The 20,887-nt window shown below is 34.7% G+C and overlaps 1 protein-coding gene across 2 annotated transcripts in view; it reads right to left on the bottom strand.

Moving 5' to 3' along the window:
- Positions 1–20,887, bottom strand: part of MTREX (Mtr4 exosome RNA helicase) — a 102,131-nt gene that overhangs the window by 21,179 nt on the left and 60,065 nt on the right. For both annotated transcript variants that reach the window (XM_077897813.1, XM_077897814.1), the window contains 3 exons: positions 15,571–15,699; positions 3,673–3,783; positions 2,177–2,365 (listed from right to left, as the gene is read on the bottom strand). In XM_077897813.1, the coding sequence (XP_077753939.1) occupies positions 2,177–2,365; positions 3,673–3,783; positions 15,571–15,699 (429 nt within the window). The remainder of the gene's footprint in view (positions 1–2,176; positions 2,366–3,672; positions 3,784–15,570; positions 15,700–20,887) is intronic.

The following is a 20,887-nucleotide window of genomic DNA, read 5'->3' as shown; positions in this document are numbered from 1 at the left end:
AGCACTTAAACTGGTGACAGTTGAAGGATCAAATTTTTGAAGCCTTCTTAGGCACGGCTAAGGGATGTGAAATTTATCCTGCAGTCACTTGGCCAAAAAAGACTTGCTTTTCCCTCCAAATTGTTAACTCTGTAATTTTCTCTTATTATTATAAGATGTTCTATAAACACATTATAGACAATTAGGGAGGAAAAAAAAAAGAAGGAAAAAACACTAATATAATCTCATTGCTCATATACAACCACTCCAGATTTTCCATTTAGTCTTTTTGGTGTATGTTTTATTTGTGCTAAACTGCAATCAAAAAAAAAAAAAAAAACTGCAATCATAGTCCACATCAATTTTTATCATTTAATGCACCTGTACAAGAGCATTTTTTCCATGTACTAGTGAGTTTTCATAACAAGTTTGTTTAGTCCCTTAGCCAAACACCAACACCTTTTTCAGTTATGTCTGAGAAGCTCAGATAATGCCATTCTCTGTGATTTCACACCACCTTCTCTGTGGATACTTTCCAGTCACCATTCATCTAAGCTCAGGTTTCTGTGTATGTTGTGGAACTGTTCAGGATGACTCTCTGGTGGCAATATAAGCAGTAAATGGAAGCAGGGAGTGAGCTAACAGTATGGTCTCAGTGAGAAATGAACAGGACAGGATCTCAAGTGAGGATCCTTGTAGTCGTTACTAAAGCTTTTTATGTCTCCATTTCCTCATCTTGAGAAGCACCCTCCTGGTAAACCAGAGCATGGCGCACTATATATTCATTGTGCCATGTGGCACAGGGCCCCGTTATATTATTTCACAGAAAGCTAGAAAGACTGCTGTAAAACTGTGAACTAAACATATTACTCTGTTAAGCCAGAAGTTTCCAATCACAAGCTTGTTCAATAAATAGTAGTTATCTATTTTATAAAGAGATCATTTGGGATATGGGAGAATACAAGTAAGCTAAAATGAAATGCCTGATTCTAAGGAGCCTAAAATAATAGTTCGTGAAACAGGAAGACAAAAGTGGTAAAAGTGGTATGCGATAAAAGATGAAAAAGCTTAATAGCAAGGAGCTTTAAGTTTCAAGGAGGAAGTAACATTTCTATAGTACAAAAGATTCTAGTTGAAGAGGATAGTGTAAAGCCATGTGTTCATTTCGAAAAGCTTTTCTTAAATTCATTATTCACAATGGCTCTAAGTATGCTTTGCTGGTTAGAGACTACAGTTAATTACCCTAAAAAGCTAAACTATTACGACTTCATACCACTAGGAAGGCTATAATCAAACACACAGACAATAACAAGCCTTGGTGAGAATATGGAGAAATAACTTTCATAAATCGCTATAAGAATGTAAAGTGGTATAGCCACTTTGGAAAAAGTTGGCAGCTTCTCAAAAGGTTAAACACAGATTTACTCTATGACCCAGCAATCAACCCAATTGCACCCATGAAAAACGAAATTATATCCACACAAAAACATGTACCTAAATGTTGGTAGCAGAATTACTCATAATAGCCAAAAAGTGGGAAAACCCCAACTGTCTATTAATTGTTGAACCATTAAACAAAATGTGGTATATAACCATACAGTGCAATAATTTTCAGCCATAAAAAGGAATAAAGTACTAACTCATGCTACAACATAGATGAACTTTGAAGACATTATGCTAAGTGGAGACAGGAAACACAATAAGCCACATATTTTAGGATTTTATTTATATGAAATCACCAGAATAAGCAAATCCATAGTGGCAGAAAGTAGATTTGTAGTTGCCAGGGTCTGGAAGATGGGGGAAATATAGAGTGATTGCTGATTGGCATGAGGTTTCTTTTTGGGGTGATGGAAATGGTCTGGAATTGGACAGTGGTATAGTTGTAGCTATCTGTGAATATGCTACAATCATTGAATTACAGGCTTTAAAAGGTGAGTATTATGCTACACGAGTTATATTACATTAAGAAAACCTGTCAAAAACCAAATTATAAAAATTATAATAAAATGATCTTTATCTTGTCTTGCTGATAAGAAATGATGGTTTCCTAAAAAAAAAAAAAAAAAAAAAAAGATAGGTAGATATTTCCCTGTCTTAACTGATGAAACCAAAAGGAAAGGAAAATAAAAAAAACACATTCATTTATTTAGTGAAATACATAGAATTTTATGATAAAAGTAAGTTTCTGCCATACCTGTGCTTTTTTTTCACAAAGTGTATACACAGTTTCCAAATTTGGATCATTGTGAAGTGGATGAGAATACATTCTATGCTCAAAAGCCTCTACTTTCTGGATGACTTTTTTCAGTCCTTGATCCTGAATGCCCATATCATCAATAGGATCTAATAAAGGAACACCATCAGGAAAACGTTTCTGAACTTCCTGAAACAAAAAATTTAAAATTAATTTTTTCATTTTATAGACAAGATTAATTAAGACTAAATACTTCCTTCTATGTTCTTTTATGCAGAAAGACAAATATGCACTTAAAAAAGAACTTAAACTGGAGTACACTTTTTCACTGCATTTGTTTTTGAAAATTCCTTCTAATTGCTGTACTATGATTTATTGATACAGGAATGTGTTAAATTTATTCATAAAATTCTAGTATTTAGCTCTGAATGTGGCACAACTTACTGATAAGCACAATATTTGTAATATTCTAATATTTAGGTCATTGTAATATTTTACTGTCATAAATAATCCTGTGTTAACCCAAGCGCAAATTGTTTTCAATTTTCTTATTATTTCCTTGGGGCTAATTCTAGGGGGTCATTACTGAGTTGAAAGACATTAAATTGTTTAAAGGGTCCAGATTCCTATAAAAAATTTTTTTTACATGATTTAACTGTTAAATATAACGAGCATGTGAGTTCAGAGAAGGGACAGCTCATTGTAGACTGATATCCCCCTGGGAGACTTTCAGGGTCTTGAATAGGCCTTAAAGGTAAAATATGATTTGGTGAGTTACAGATTCAAAAAAAAAAAAAAAAAAAAAGGTTATCCACATAAAAATTCTGTAAAATTGTCAAGATAATTCTTGAAAGCAGGAAGCCTGCCTATGGACCACAGCTTGTTCCTACTCTAACGAAAGCATCCTTTATCTTTGTTTTCTCAAATTCTAGTATAGAGTCAGAAGCTGTATTTCAAAAGTAAAAACTAATTCAACCTCTAAATAGCATAGTAAGTATTAATCCAAATGTTTGTTGACTAAATAATGACAATTCCTTTTTCTTCCCCGTTCTGAAAAATAAAATTCTAGAATGTTATAATTCTTCCTATTGAAAATAAAACTGTTTCATTAATGTATTAACATACTAAAAATTGGTTAAAAGTCCTGGCATATGATTTAATACACAAAAATTTTAAAATTTTAGTTATTTTTACTCAACAAATAAAGCAAAACATATTTTGTACAGAACAGTAGCCATGTTTACCTCTGTGAGATCTCCTTTAGTAACTAACTTTGTTGCTATATTCAAGGCGTGGACAATCTTCACAAAGATCCGCTATTTTTTTTTTTAAGATCTGCTATTATTTTTTATTAAAAAGAACTGCCACCGATGGCAGTGTTTATAATTTTTTTGAAAGAAAGCAATATATTTTCAAGCATTTAAGTTGCCTTATTATAAATTCTATTTATTTTTACATAAAATTTATATTTAAATGTATAAAATTAACATGTGTACCTGTATTGATTTTAAAACACTCTGTCTATTATCCACTGGCCGGAGGTCTTTAGGAATGTAAAGCCTAACACTGCTGATAGCAGACAGGAGGTGCACCAACACTGGAACAACCTACCAAGAAAAAGTTACAGAGCACCACAGTTAGAGCTACACATTTTCACACACTGCCATTTCCTAAATTTAGCTTGAGTCCTTAAAATGAAATTGCATTTATAATTTGTGACACACATAATAGTTGATAATAATTACTGTGGAAGCTTGTTTCTTCTCAGAAGCTGTATTTCAAAAGTAAAAACTAATTCAACCTCTAAATAGCAAATAAGTGGTACCTAAAACTAAGTTATCCCCTCAATATAGAACTCATTTTCAGGTCCTTATTACTGGCACTTTTTGAACACGTTACAGTACAACAGCACTACAAAGGGAGGAAAGACTCCTGTTCAGCTTGAGACGGCCAAGTATAAGGTCCATGTAAGCTCTGGATGGGCCAGAATGAAGGGAAGATGTATTTCAACCAGAGAAAACAGTATACTCTATTAGACATAATACTCAAAAATCACTTTCTTCAAACTAACTTTTGTGCTTTCACCTGACCAGAATATCCTTCCATCACCATCAAATATGTCATTTTGCTTCCCTTAAGTATGCTTCCTTTAAGGTCACCTGTATACTGAGAAGTTAATACTTTCAAAGGTCCAAATGCATCTGTGTACTGGTTTCTCAAGGCTCCCCTTATTGTGATCACTATGAAAAAACAAATGTCATTGGCTTGCTGATAACAAATCTATCCCTAGTGTTTTTTTTTTTTTTTTTAAAGATTTTATTTATTTATTCATGAGAGAGAGAGAGAGAACGGCAGAGACATAGGCAGAGGGAGCCCGATGTGGGACTCAATCCCAGAATCCTGGGCTCACGCCCTGAGCCAAAGGCAAGACACTCAACCACTGAGCCACCCTGGTGTCCTGATCCCTAGTGCTTTACTGAACAGAATGTACAGCAGCGGAGCAGTTTCTAGAGTCATGAATGTTTGGGTTTGAATTCAGACTTCTGCTAGTTTCGTGACTTCGAGGAAGTCTCCTCATCTTTATAAGCTTCATTCTCCCCATTTTAAAGATGGAGATGAAATTGTACCTACCTTATTAAATGAAACAATGCGTGTAAAATATTTTAAGAGTGTCTTAACACCTTTAGAAAATGTTATTTTGTGTAATAAGCAAATATAAGTGTCAACAAATCTGTATATACCAAAACTAAAACAGTACAGATCATACTCAAATACCAAAGAGAGAAGGTGGTTTGGTAAGTGTTAATAAGTGAAAAAGATGAAGAATAAAAAAATATATACTGTTTAAAGGGAACTACAACTTCCTATTTGAAAATGACCAAAAAAATAATACAACAAACTGTCCATTTTATTTTCTTAATTAGAGCTTTCCACTGTTAAGCTTACAATCTGTGCCTTTTCTCTTTCCAGATAAGATTTTGGGGTTTGGTCGGGTGGGGAGTATTTTTTTCTTTCTTTCTGCCTTCCTATTTCCTCTTATTTTAATCATTTGAAATTAATCTGCAGATAACATGTCACTTCACCTTATCAGCAAATACTTCATCATGTATCTTCAAGAACAAGTACATTCTCCTGCAAAGCCATATTATATCATAAAAATTTCACAATACATTATCATCTAATTTACAGTTCACATTCAAATTTCCCCAAATGATCCACTAATATCCTTTATAGATACTACCACCATCACTTTCAGATCTAGGATCTAACCAAGGGTCATTTATCACATTTAGCTGTCAGGTCTCTTTAAATCCAGGATACTCCCTCACCTTTTTTGTTTTTATGGGGTTGACATTTTCTTATAATTTCAAATTTACAGAAAAGTTACAAGAATAAAACAAAGAGCTTCCATATACCTTTATTCAGATTCACCAATTATTTACATATGCCCCATGTGCCATGTGCTTTATCATTCTCTTTCCACACACATGCCACATCCACAGTACAACCATTAAAAGAGGGAAATTTAATGTTAATACAATCCATATAAAAATTTCACCTATTTCCCCGATAATGTTTTTTATACCACCCTCCTCTCCCACCACTCCATGCATCCAAACTAGGATGATGAATTAAATTTAGATGTAATAATTCTTTATTCTACTTTAATCTGGAACAGATCCTCAGTTTTTCTGTGCTTCTCAGGATACTGACGTTTTTGAATAGGCTAGTTATTTTGTAGAGTGTCTCTGAATTTGAGTTTGTCTCATTATGAGGAAGCATCAGATTCAGAGTACGCATTTTTGGCAGAGGTGATTTTGCCTCTCTGTCTCTCTCATGAATATATAAATAACATCTTAAAAAAAAAGACGGAAACTGCTCAATTTCTAATGTTGTTTCTCATAATAAACACTATCCACTATCCAAAAATGGTTAACTCTCACATTAAGACAAGAAAGACATTACAAAAGTCCTCCAACAATTGTTTCCTTAGGTACAAGGAAAGGAAGATTCCTAAGACTTAGGTTTTGTAAACAAAGAAGGTAAATGGTTAAAAATCGACTGAATAGTTTCATAAAATGATATATCTCTACACACACAGAAATCTAAAAACATGTATGTGTATAGTGTAGTTCACACAAACTTTCTAACCTTAATAACCTCATAAAATAGCTTAAAATTCAGGCTCATGACCCAATATTGGTTTATATAAACCCAAATAATCATGTGGGTAATTACAAATAATCATGTGGGTAAATGCAAACTTGTTAGAATACCAACAATAGAAATAGACCTTTTTAATCTTTCAAGTTTGCCATAAATCAATTTCTACTTTTAGGATAAGCAAATGATAGAGTAGATAATAGGAGAAATCATCAAGTTTAAGTAAATACAGTCTAAATAAGTTTCAGGCAATGTCATTTCTTCAAATCAAGGCCATTAGCTAAAATATGAGTTTTGAATTTTTCATCCAGAAAAGATATTTTTTTAACCAACTACATTTTAATCAAACCCAAGCAAAGTTACTTAAACTGATGTATTTCATTAAATTTTAGAATTTTAAAACTAAAAAATGTGTGTCTTGATCAACTTTTCTTTCTAGAACTCTGGAAATCAACCAAAAGCTTGCAGCAATCCAAAAAGCATTTAAAAAGCTAAATTTGGTATCACACACTTTCCAAGTTAAAAGGAAAGGAAATGACTATGGAAATCCCACTGCCATCTCATATCTCATTCAAAAGAAGTCTGGTTCAAACCAACCCAGGCTATATAACTGCAATTGAGAAATGAAATCTCCTTATAAATTTGTCTATGGAATGATCTCTCTGTGTCCAGGATTCCTATTCAAGATATTAATTTGCAAAAAGTAAACAATTTATATACATAGTCTCTTAAGGTATAGTCCTCTATGTTTCACTGTTGGGTTTTTATCATTCAACTACATATAACAGAACTTAGGAGTTCTTTTAAGAAAGGATGTTTCAGGGTGCTTTAGTTGGCTGGGCACCTGACTCTTGGTTTCGGCTTGGGTCATGATCTTGTGGGTTGTGAGATGGAGCCTACAGCGGGCTCCACGCTTAGTGGGGAGTATGCTGGAGCCCCCCCACTCATGCTCATGCTCTTTCTCTCTCTCTCCCCTTCAAATAAAGGAATCTTTAAAAAACAAAAAAAAAGGTATGCTTTGTTTTTAAAGATTTTATTTATTCATGAGAGACACAGAGAGAGAGAGAGGCAGAGACACAGGCAGAGGGAGAAGCAGGCTCCATGCAGGGAGCCTGATGTGGGACCCAATCCTGGGACCCAGGATCACGTCCTGGACTAAAGGCAGGCGGTAAACCGCTGAGCCACCCAGGGATCCCAAAAAAAGGTATGTTTAATGCTCATGCACATTGCTTCCATTGCTGGAAATGCAATTCTTGTCTGAAAATATTCCTACAAGTCAGGTAAATTTCTCAATACTTCTTTTATAAAACTTTTACTGACCTCCCCACTCAAACACACACTAACCCAGTTAGAGGATGAATTTTTAATGTTCATCCACTGCAGCACAAAATGATCCCCCCCATTAAGCTGTAAACCTCTTGAAACCAGAGATGATATCATGCTAACACATCTCTCTTTAATTCCCTGAAATAAGCTGAATAAAAAATGTTATACATCAATTATACCTCCACTAAAAAAATTCCATAGAAGACACAGTCTGTCTAGGATCCAGTGAGGTCTACCCTTCAGAGGCTACGAAACTGAGACAAATCATGATCATTAAGTACTATACAGTTTCTTCTTATCCTTAAGTAAAATGGGCACAGCTAGGCTTAATAAAATTTGGGCTCTGAAGTGATACAAACAAACAAATTTTCCTTAAAATGCTAACTCCAATGAATTAGTTATTAGATCATTTTCTTGCAAGAATCTAGTGTTCACCGTGAAAGAATACCATGACTTCTCATCAATGTCTGCCATGAGCAAAAAAGATGTTGGCACATGTGCCACATATTTGCCATTTTAAGTTACGATAACTCCAAAGATCCTTTTGAATATAATTACTATTTGCTAAATTGTGAGAATTTCAGTTTCATTTATGGTTAAGCAGTCAATTGCAAAATAAACATCATGGAGAAATAGAAACCAAACAGTAGCTGGGATTCAAAAGTAAACAATTTTACTTTAATTATTTTAAAACATTTAATAATGAACGGTTTGCTTAAACACTGCCAATTCTGAATTTCACTGTCACCTGAACTAATCCAAAGCAGCAGTCTATGATTCTGCAGTGGCAGATTTTAATTTTGATAAATCAAAGATTACTAAAACATATCACAATGAGATTTCCTAAAAACTCTAGGGAATATACCACATAAAACAATGTTTTAAAATAACAAAATTCCAGTATTTCAGCCTGCCAACACATATGTGCAATTTCTATAGTGAGGTTTTATCTATAATGATTTTAATTATTTAAAAATGGGGGGGGGGTGTTAAAAAAATACAGGTATCTCATGTAGCAAACTAAATGTTTTGCATTTAATTAAAAGCATAGGGGGATGCATGTGTGGCTCAGTGGCTGAGCGTCTGCCTTTCGCTCAGGGCATGATCCTGGGATCCGGGATCAAATCCCGCATCAGGCTTGCTACATGGACCCTGCTTCTCCTCTGCCTATGTCTCTGCCTCTCTGTGTCTCTCATGAATAGATAAATAAAATCTTTTTTTTTTTTAATATAAATAAAATCTTTAAAAATAATTGAAAGCATAGGTAAATTGAAGAGCTTGAGAAGATGGCAGAGTAAGAGGACACATCAGACCTTCCCACGGACATATCAAGACTGTAAATACATACTGCATGCACAACTCACTCTGAAAAGGACCCAAAGACTAGCAAAAAAGCTTTCCCACAATAAAGATACAGACCAAAGGCCATACTGAGAAGGGTAGAAGGGGCAGAGACACTGTTGGGAACCAAATCCCTCAGGAGGGTAACCTCCAAACAGAAATGTTACCTCAGGCAGAGTTCCATCCTGAGGAGTGGAAGGACAAAATCCCACATCAGGCACCCAGGTAATAGGGATGTGCATCAGTAAGACAAGTGTTCTTATTACATCTGGCTTTGAAAATCAGGGAAACTTAACTCCACGAGAGTTGGAGGGCTAAAGGAAACTTAGAGTTACTCCTAAAGTGCCAGTGTATTGTATCATTCAGCCTAGAACCTAGAGAGGCAGTTTGAAAAACACATGAGTTATAAGTGAAGGAGATTTACTGACTAATTTTAGAGTATGTGCCAGAAGGGCTGGAAGTAGAAGAACTTTCTCCAGGAACAAAGTGCTACCAGGTGACATTTTTCTTTTTCTTCTCAGCCTACCTGATCTGATGTTTGTAGAAGCCAGTTCTGACACTCTCCATTTATCCTGCTAGCACTGCTCACCCTGCTCTAGTGTTCCCCTGTGGACGTGCCCCATCTAATCCACTTGGGCTGGCAGGAGACTCTCCAAAATGGCTCATGCCACACCATATCCACCAGGCAGCATCCGCTAGGATCTGTGTCAACCCAAAACAATTACTGCCAACACAACTAGTGAGCAGCAGTGGCTGGAACTGGCACCCCACCCACCAGCATGACTTTAACTGTTATAGCTAGACATCTGAATGAGCTGGCCTGGGGCCCGGTCCTGCCTACCTGCGTTCCTGTAGCAGTCAGGGCCTAGCTACAACAGAAGGGTAAACACATGGCCACATGGGATCCACCCATGAACCACCTGGTTCTGGCAACTGGGGGTACTATGCTATACGGCACCCACAAAGTATCTTCTATACAAGGATACTACATTTAACATGAGGAAACACAGCTGACCTACCTAATGTATAGAAACAAAGAAAGTCAAACAAAATGAGAGAAATACATTCCAAATGAAAGAACAAGACAAAACATCAGAAAAAGAACGAAACAAAATGGAGATATGCAATCTACCTGATAAAGAAGTATCTAAAGTAATAGTCATAAAGATGTTGACTGGACTGAAGAGTAGAATGGATTAACTCAGAGGCGCTGGATGGCTAAATGGTTAGAATGTGACTCCTGATCTTGGGGTTGTAGGTTCAAGCCTTACACTGGGTGTGGAGATTACTTAAAAACAAAAAATGTTAAAAAGAAAAAAGAATAGAGTGGATAAAATCAATGAGAACTTCAACAAAATGATAGAAAATATAAAATGAACCAATCAGAGATGAAGAATACAATAAATGACATGAAAAATACATTAGAGGAAATTATCATCAGATTAGAGAATGCAGAAGAATGGATCAGTGAGCTGGGATAGGGTAGTGGAAACACCTAAGAAGAACGGGGGCGGGGGGAATCCTTAAAAATGAGAGTAAGTTATGAAACTTCTGGGACAATATTAAGTGTACAAACATTTGCATTATACTGGTCCCAGAAGGAGACAAGAGAGAAAGAAAGTGGGTGAAAATTTGAAGAAATAGTAGCTGAAAACTTCTCTAACTAGGGAGAGGAAACAGACATTAGGGTTTAGGAAGCACAGAAAGTCACAAAGGAGATAACCCCAAGAAAGTCCACACCAAGATAAACAGGGACTAAAATGTCAAAATAATTAAAGATAAAAGAGAGAATCTTAAAAGTAGCAAGAGAAAAGCAACTAGTAACATATAAGGGAAACCCAATAAGCCTATCAAACTATTTTTCAGTAGAAATTTTGTAGGGTAGAAGGCAGTGGCATGATATATTAAAAGTGCTGAAAGGAAAAAAAACAACCACCAAGAGTACTATTTCCAGCAAGATCATAATTCAGAACTGAAGGAAAGATAAAGAGTTTCCCAAACAAACAGCTCTGAGTTCATGACCTAAGCTGAGACCAAAAGTCAGACCCTTAACTGACTGAGCCACCCAAGGATCCCAACAATTATACATTTCTATCCATCCAACAGAGAAGCACTTACATACATAAAGCAAATATTAAGAAACACAACAGGAGAAAGTGTGTCTTTCTATTACTATTACAGCAATACAATAATAGTAGGGAATTTTAACATTTACATCAATAGATCATCCAGAGAGAAAAACAATCAGGAAACAGTCACTTTGAACAACATACTAGATTAAGAAGACTAAACAGATATATACAAAATGTTTCATTCAAAAACAACAGAATACACATAATTTTCAAGTACACACAGAATATTTTCCAGGACAGATCCTATGTTAGGCCACAAAACAAGTCTCAGTTAATTAATTAATTAATTATTCACTCATTCATTTATTTATTTTTAAGTCTGAATAAATTTAAGACAGAAATCATATCAAGCATCTTTTCTAACCACAGTGGTATTAAACTCAAATTCAATTACAAAGAAAAACTGGAAAAAACACAAATACAAGGAGACCAAACAACGAGTTACAAGAATAATTAACGGGTTAACAATGAAATCAAAGAGAAAGTTTAAAAAAAAACCTTGAGACAAATGCATATGGAAACACAATCACTCAAAATCTTTGGGATACAACTAACTAAAGCAGTTTTATCTATCTATCTATCTATCTATCTATCTATCTATCTATCTATCTATCTAAACCGTTTTTAGAGTTAGGTTTATAGTATGATACATACAGGCCCATCTCCAGAAACAAGAAAAAGACCAAATAAACAATCTAAAGTTACAACTAAAGGAACTAGAAAAAGAATAAACATGGCCAAAAGTTAGTACGAAAAAATAAAGGTTAGAGTGAAAATAAGTGAAACAGAGTTTTTAAAAAACAATAGAGAAAAGCAGTAAAACTAAGAACTGGTTCTCTGAAAAGATAAACAAAATTGATAAACTTTTAGCCACACTCATCAAGAAAAGAGAGAGGATTCAAATAAATGAAGTCAGAAACTAGAGAGAAGTTACAATGAACACCAAAGAAGTAACAATTATAACAGCCTAGTACAAAAAATTATATGACAACAAATTGGACAATATATGAGACAGATAAACTAGAAACAATCTTCCAAGAGTGAATCAAGAAATAAAATATGTGAACAGACCAATTACCATACTGAAATTGAACTGATAATCAAAAAACTCTGTAAACAAAAGAAAGTCTAAGACTAAATGGCTTCACAGGTATATTATATGAAACATTTAAATAAAAATTAACCTCTGTTCTTTGTCAAATTATTTCAAAAAAATTGAAGAGGAAGGAATGCTTTCAAATTCATTCTATGAGACCAGCAGAGTCATAATTCCTAAACCACATGAAGATACTACAAAAAAAAAGAAATACAAGGTCATGTCTGTGATGAACACAGATGCAGAAATCCACAAAAATATCAGCAAACTGACTTCAACAATACATTAACAGTATCATTCACTATGATCAAGTGGGATTTATTCCAGGGATGTTTGGATGGTTCAATATCCATAAATCAATCAATATAATACACATTTACAAAAGGATAAAAATCATATTTCCACAGATGAAGAAAAAGCATGTAACAAAATACATATATCTGTTCATGGTAATAACTCAACAAAACAGATATAGAGGAAACATACATCAACATAAATACAATACACATAGCAAAACCGCAGTTAATATTATTCTTTTTTTTTTTAATTTATTTATTTATGATAGAGAGAGAGAGAGAGAGAGAGAGAGAGAGAGAGAGAGGGAGAAGCAGGCTCCATGCACCAGGAGCCCGACGTGGGATTCGATCCCGGGTCTCCAGGACCGCGCCCTGGGCCAAAGGCAGGTGCCAAACCGCTGCGCCACCCAGGGATCCCTAATATTATTCTTAATGGTAAAAAGCTGAAAACTTTTCATTTAATATTAGAGAGAAGGCAAACATGACTACTCTTGTCACTTTTACTGTTAAAAAGTCTATACCACTCAAAGCAATCTACAGATATTAATTCTTACCAAAATAGGAGCTGCATTTTTTTTCTTTTTTTTTTTTTAGATTTTGTTTATTTGAGAGAGTGAGCAAGAGAGCACATGCGAGCATGATCAAGAGGGAGGGACAGAGGGAGAAGCAGACTCCCCATTGAGCATGGAGCCCAACAGGGGGGCTTGATCCCAAGACGAGTATCATGACCTGAGCCAAAGGCAGATGCTTAACCAACTGAGCCAGCCAGGCACCCCTGAACATTATTTTTCAAAGAACCGAAACACATAATCCTTAAACTTGTGTAAAATCACAAAGACCTTGATGCAGAACTTGATCCTTAAGCCAAATAGCCAAAGCAATCTTGAGAAAGAAGAAAAAAGCTACAACTCAAAACAGTTTGATTTCAAACTATACTACAAAGTTCTAACTATCAAAACAGTATGGTACTGGCACAAAAGCAGATCAATGGAACGAGAGAGTCCAGAAATAATCCCGCCATTATATGGTCAACTGATTGAAGAAAAATGAGGTATTAAGAATGTAATGTGGAAAAGAGCATCTAAGCAATAAACAGTGCTGAGGAAACTAGACAGCTACATGCAAAAGAATTAAACTATTTTCCTATCTTACATAAAAAAAATAAACTCAAAATGGATTAAAGACCTAAATGTAAGACCTGAAACCATAAAACTCCTAAAAGAAGTGGTGTCTGGGTGGCTCAGTTGGTCAAGCATCCGACTCTTGGTTTTAGCTCAGGTCACAGATGGAGCCCCATTTTGGTTGCCCCATGTGGCTTAAGATTCTCTCTCTCTCCTTCTGTCCCTTCCTCCTTCCCCACACGTTATTAAAACAAAAACAAAAACAAAAACAAAACAAACTTCTAAAAAACATAGATAGTAATGCCTTAGCAATATTTTTTTTGGATCAGACTCCTCAGGTAAGGGCAACAAAAGCAAAAATAAACAACAGGGTCTACATCAAACTACAAAACTTTTGTAGAGCAAAGGAAACCATCCGCAAAATGAAAAGGCAACTTACTTAATGGGAAAGGATATCTGCAAATGATATACCTAGTAAGAGGTTAATATCCCCCCCAAAAATTACTCATAAATCTAAACACACACACACACAAAATCTGACTAAAAAATAGGCAGAGGACCTGAAAATATATTCTTCCAAAGAAGATATTCAGATAGCTAACACACACATGAAAAGATGCTCAGTATCACTAATCATCAGGTAAATGTAAATCAAAACCATAATGAGGTATCACCACACTCCTGATCAGAATGGCTAGTTTCACAAAGATTAGTATTGGTAAGGATGTGAAGAAAAGGGAACCCTCATACACTGTTGGTGAGAACGTAAATGGGTAAAGTCACTGTGGAAACCAGTGTGACAGCTCCTCGAAAAATTAACAAAAGAATTATCCTAAGATCCAGTAATTACACTTCAGGGTATCAAACCCCCCCCCCCAAAAATGAATATGCCAACTTGAAAAGATATATGCACCCTTATATTTATCGCAGACTTATATACAAGAGCCAAGATACAGAAGCAATTTAATTTTGTCCATTAACAGGTGAATGGATAAGGATGAGAAAGAGAGAGAGGAATATTACTCAGACATAAGAAAGAATGAAAGCTAGTCATGTGCAATAACATGGATGGATGTCCAACAACGTGGTTATTATGTTAAGTGAAATAAATCGGACAAAAATAAACACCTCGTGATTTCACTTATATGTGAAATCTAAAAAACAAAGGGAACATACAAAAAGCCAAAACCACACTCATAGATATGAGAACAAACTGGTGGTACCCTGAGGGGAGGTGGATGAGGTAACAGATGAAACATGTGAAGGAGATTAAGAGATACAGACTTCTAGTTAGGAAATAAGTAAGTAACAGGGATGACAAGTATAGCATAGGGAATATAGCCAGCAATATTGTAATAACTTTGTATGGCGGCAGACAGCAACTACATTTACTGTGGGGAGCATTTCTTAATATATATAAACGTTGAGTCATTATGTTGCACTTCTCAAATTAATATATTATACACCAAGTATATATTTCAATTAAAATTCTGTTTAAAGTACATGTAAATTAAATGGTTTTAAAAAAGGAAACTTATTCAGGATTTTTAATTATCAAAATACTGCTTCAATATTTTATAGAAATGTAATGAACAGCACAGATGAAGTAAAATTGTTTATTTAAAACATCATTCAGTCCAGGTAGAACCCAGCTTCATGAAAATTTTAAATTAAGTTATCTTTATCTTTCATTTCATCATTATTCACTTGACTACAGTTTGGTAATAGAAACAGAGCTTAAATTTCATTAATCGCCATTTTGATATTTTAGATGGCTTTAACATACCTTTAAAAACCTTGAAAACTTTCAATTTAGAATCAAGACAGTATGTTCATTATAATCACATTCAGGAAATCTAGTGATTATAAATAATTAAAAAAATATTTGATACCTAAATATGAAAAATAAAGTACAAACCTGCATCTCTCCTTTTTCATCAGGTTTAGCTGGTTTTGCAGCCTCAGTAGCTGAATTTTTCAAACTTTCTTTGCTGCAGCGCAGAAGTACTTCAACTACATATAAAGGATCCAGTTCACCAGAATTAGGCTAGAAAAAACAAGATAAAGAAGCTCATTATTTTTTAAAAACTGGTCCACAAACTTTATATTCCACAGGTACAGGGACTCTATTCTCAGCATTTAGCATTATGAATGGCACATACTACACAATAAATGTTTATTTCATGAAATGAAGGATGTCCTTCATCCTTCAACATGCTCCACTGGATGAGAAACCACAGAAATTACTGGATACTTATGAATTCAGATGAGATCGAATATGTGTGTGTTTAGGGTGCTATGGCTGTAGACTTGTTACTTGTGAATTTAAATATTATGAGCTGCCCTCCCTCTTTGCCCATTTCCCTGCTCTCACTCACTCTCTAAATAAATAAATCTTGAAAAACATAAGTATGACCCATTAATTGGCATAAAATGCCACTGAGTTTCCAGTGATTAGTTTATATTTATACCAGAATTACAATAAGAAACTCTATCTTCAAATTATCCTAATTAAACAACAAGAAAATTATACTGAAAGTAGATTAGTTTATTGCTTAGTACACTGGCACTTCTATAATGTGGTTTTATAACAGTTTATTAAAAGACTTGTCTTTTATATTCTTTAATAAAAACATGATTTTCAAGATCCAAGAATTAATTATATGTGTAATTTTTTAAAAAGATTTTATTTATTTATTCATAGAGACACACAGAGAGAGAGAGAGGCAGAGAGAGAAGCAGGCTCCATGCAGAGAGCCCGACATGGAACTCGATCCAGGGTCTCCAGGATCACGCCCTGGGCTGCAGGCAGCGCTAAACGGCTGCGCCACTGGGGCTGCCCTATATCTGTAATTTATGATAATTTGCTTGACAGCAGTATTTTTCAAATAGCAGTAAGACATTTTTCTTTAGTAAAGAATTCCTCTCAAAAAAAAAAAAAAGAAGAAAAAAAGAATTCCTCTCTTCTTTTTAATTCATTATTTGAGTGATCCCCTTTTGCATAAAATGGGTTAGGAAAGTTATTTTATTTATTATTTTTTTTAGGAAAGTTATTTTTATTGAGGAATGAACATGTCAAAGATTGACTGCTTGGTACCCTTCCCCACCCCCCAGGCACAGTTACTGCTCAAAACTGAAAAACTTTTAGGGACACCTGGGTGGTTCAGCAGTTGAGCATCTGCCTTTGGCTCAGGGCTTGATCACAGAGTCCTGGGATTGAGTCCCGCATCGGGCTTCCTGCATGGAACCTGCTTCTCCCTCTGTCTATGTCTCTGCCTCTCTCTCTTCTCTCTCATGAATAAATAAATAAAATCTTTAAAACAAAAAAACTGAAAAATTTTAAGAAATGACAATAAACCCATGCTTACAAACTATTTCTGCAATAAACTACCTACCGCTTACCAATAGTAAAATACATTTCCAAATACAAACCAAAAATACAATCATAATTATCTGAGTTCAAATTTCTACAGCATAAGCTCTACTCCTCAAGAAAACCCATTTTTCTTCTATATATTTTTTCAAAATATGGTTTTAAAAAAGTTTTGATTAAACTTTGATTAAACATTCTTCATTTTGGTATAGACACAAATCAAAGGTGCACAGTACTTTCAACTAGACCTTATCTGCAAAGATTATGTGTTATGTAAAGCTTAATCAATACAAAATGATTTTATAAAACAACGAGCTAAGAAGTCATGACCCAACTGTTAATTCTTCCAGGGGACAAATGACTTGTAAGGAGAATCAATGACTATTATCTTTAGTTTTCCAGCAGGGAAAAAATGCTTTGTGTAAGATCCACTCCACAGTTTGATGAATGAATTAACTCCAAAGTATTAGGTGACAAGTGAATATTTAAACAGAAATAATTTAAGATTTATCACCAACCTGTAATGTATCCAGATCATCTAAAACTGTTTTGTAGGATTTAGTTCCAATTCTATAGATTTTATTTTTAAATTTAATATTCTTTCTCTTTAAGCTACAATAATCATAGAAGTGACCATCAGAACTCAAGTATATCATATATGTAATCTTTCTTTTGTAAAGCTACCTAAATCACATTACAAAGACATCTTAAGTGTTACTATGGGAGCATATGTCAAACACTTCTTGTCATGGCACTAAGTGGTAATTTGCTGTTAAAAATATTTCTTAAAGGGCAGCCCGGGTGGCTCAGCAGTTTAGTGCCACCTTCAGCCCAGGGCGTGATCCTGGGGACCTGGGATCGAATCCCACGTCGGGCTCCCTGCATGGAGACTGCTTCTCCCTCTGCCTGTGTCTCTGTCTCTTGTGAATAAATTAATAAAATCTTAAAAAAAAAATTTCTTAAAGATTATAAAATAGGGTCACCTAGGTAGCTCAGTTGGTTAAGCATCTGCCTTTGGCTCAGGTCATGATCACAGGGTGCTGGGATCGAGCCCTGCATCAGGCTCTCTGCTCAGCAAGGAGCCTGCTTCTCCCTTTCCCTCTGCCCCACCCCCTTGCTTGTGTGCGCACTCTGTCAAATAAATAAATAAAATCTTTAAAAAAAAAAAAAGATTATAGGGGGATCCCTGGGTGGCTCAGCGGTTTAGCGCCTGCCTTTGGCCCAGGGCGCGATCCTGGAGTCCCGGGATCGAGTTCCATGTCGGGCTCCCGGCATGGAGCCTGCTTCTCCCTCTGCCTGTGACACACTCTGCCTCTCTCTCTCTCACTCTGTGTCTATCATAAATAAATAAATAATTCTTAAAAAAAAAAAAAAAGATTATAAAGTAATTTTAGGAGCCTAGGTGGCTCAGTTTCTTAAGCATCCAACTCCTGATTTTAGCTCAGGTCATGATCTCAGGGGCCTGGAATCAAGCCCTACTTGGGACTCCCTGCTCAGCAGGGGCCTGCTTGGCTCCCACATCTCTCTCTGTCACCTCCCTATACACCCACTCTCTAAAAATAAATAAGTAAAATCTTATAAAAAATATTTGAGGATACTGCCTCCATGCTTCACCTAGTTCACAAGTCCTAAAGTGTCACTCAGAATGAAGGTTATGAGTCGGGGTGGAATACACTTTACTCAAGTTAGCTAATCAATAAACTAATAAACAAGCAAATAATATACCTGTGTGAAGGGAGGGAGAGAAAGACCAATACCAAGAATATTACCATGTATTATTTAAAATATCCAGTTTCAAAGAAAAAATTATAATACATGAACAGAAAAGTATGATTCAAGACCTATATACCAGAAAACAGCAACAGAAGAAAAAGCCTGTGAGAGTGACCAAATGTTAGATTAAATAGAGACTTAAATGTAACCAGTATAAATATTTTCCAACAACTAAAGGAACCATAATTAAAGAAGGAGGGTACAATAACAATGTCATATCAAAAAAAGAATATCAATAAAGAGATAGATATGATAAAAACAACCAAAAAGAAAATTTTTTTTTTTTTTGAAAATTTTTGAATTCATAAATGCCTGAAATGAAAAAAATCACTCGAGGGGCTCAAAAGATTTGAAGTAGCAGAAGAAAGCAGTAATACATTTGTACATAGATTGATACAAATTATGTAATCCATAAAATGGGGGTGGGGGGTCGGAAAGAAGACAAATGACTAGAACCTCAGACAAATGCAGCATACCAATAAGTACAAGACACTCATAATGTGAGCGCAAGGAGAAGAGTGAGAGATGAAAAAATAATGATTCCTGATGATAATGGCTGAAAACTTCTCAAATTAACTTCTCAAATTAACATTAATGTACATAGCCAGGAAATCCAATGATGAACAGAGACACATCACAGTAAAAATGCAGAAAGCCAAACCGAAGAAGAGAATTTTGAAATCAGCAAGAGGAAAAAATAAAAAGACTTATCTCTTACAAGGGACCACATTAAGATTAACAGCAAAAATCTCTCAGCAAAAACAATGGGAGACCAGAAGGCAGTGGGCTGGCATATTCACAGAGAAACACTTGTTAACCAAGACTCTATATATCCAACAAAGTTATCTTTCAAAAACAGATATTCCTAGATAAACAAAAACAGAGAATTTGTTGCTAGTAGACCCATTTTATAAAAAATAAGAGAAAAAAAATAAAATAAAAAAATTAAAAATAAGAGAAATTCTTAAGGCTGAAAGCAAGTGACACTTGACATCAATCTGAATCTACATGCATAAACAGAGCACTGGTAAAGGTAATTATGTAACTAAAAAAGATAGTATGGGATCCCTGGGTGGCGCAGCGGTTTAGCACCTGCCTTTGGCCCAGGGCGTGATCCTGGAGACCCGGGATCGAGTCCCGCATCGGGCTCCCGGTGCATGGAGCCTGCTTCTCCTTCTGCCTCTCTGCCTCTCTCTCTCTCTCTCTGTGTGACTATCATAAATAAATAAAATTTAAAAAAATAAAATAAAATAAATAAAAATAAAAAAGATAGTATAAAGAATTATTTCTTTTTCTATTAAATGATTTGAAAATAAAGTAATATGTATATATTGAATTGTTAAGTCTGTAACATATAGGAATGTAGTATATTTGCCAACAGTGGCACAAAGGAGGTGATCAGGAGTAAAGTTGTATTGAGCTAAGGCAAAAACTCCAGAGGATAACTGGAATCCACAGGAACAAATAAAATGAACCAAAAATAATAAATAATGAGATTAATATAATAATAGCTATAAATAAATACTTACTCTCCTTCTCTAAGCTTTAAATCATAGTATTAATTTTAACATATATTGCTGGGTCTGTAACACTTATAGATTATACCACAAAAAGAGGGAAAATGGAACACATGTATACCAGAGTAATTTTTGATATCTCATTGGAATTCAGTATAAATCTGAAACTTATTCCATTAAGTTAATATGGAAATATTAAATATGGAAGGCCCTAGCTAACACTAATAACAAAAACTAGAGATGCAGAGAAAAAAAACATAAAAAGTAGAGAAAGAAATCATTAGAATAAACTGAAATATTATGTTAGGAGATAAGCACTTAAAAGAAAGCAGTAAAGGAAGAGTAGAAAAACAAAAAAGAAATGAGACTATAGATAACAAAAGAACAATGAAAGACAAAAAAATCAACGATATCAATAAATACATGTAAATTAACACTCCTAAATAACTAGTCGGTCAAAGAAAAAAATGAAAAGAGAAATTAGAAAATATTTGGAAATAAATGAAAATGAAGAAAAATATGCTAACACTTATGGGATACAGTTAAAATATCTGGAAGGAAATTTACAGGCA

Source organism: Canis aureus, chromosome 5 (genome assembly GCF_053574225.1).
Source record: "Canis aureus isolate CA01 chromosome 5, VMU_Caureus_v.1.0, whole genome shotgun sequence".
Classification (NCBI taxonomy): domain Eukaryota; kingdom Metazoa; phylum Chordata; class Mammalia; order Carnivora; family Canidae; genus Canis; species Canis aureus.
The sequence above is the reverse complement of the archived record's forward strand: the minus strand, read 5'-3'. Positions and strand labels throughout refer to the sequence as shown.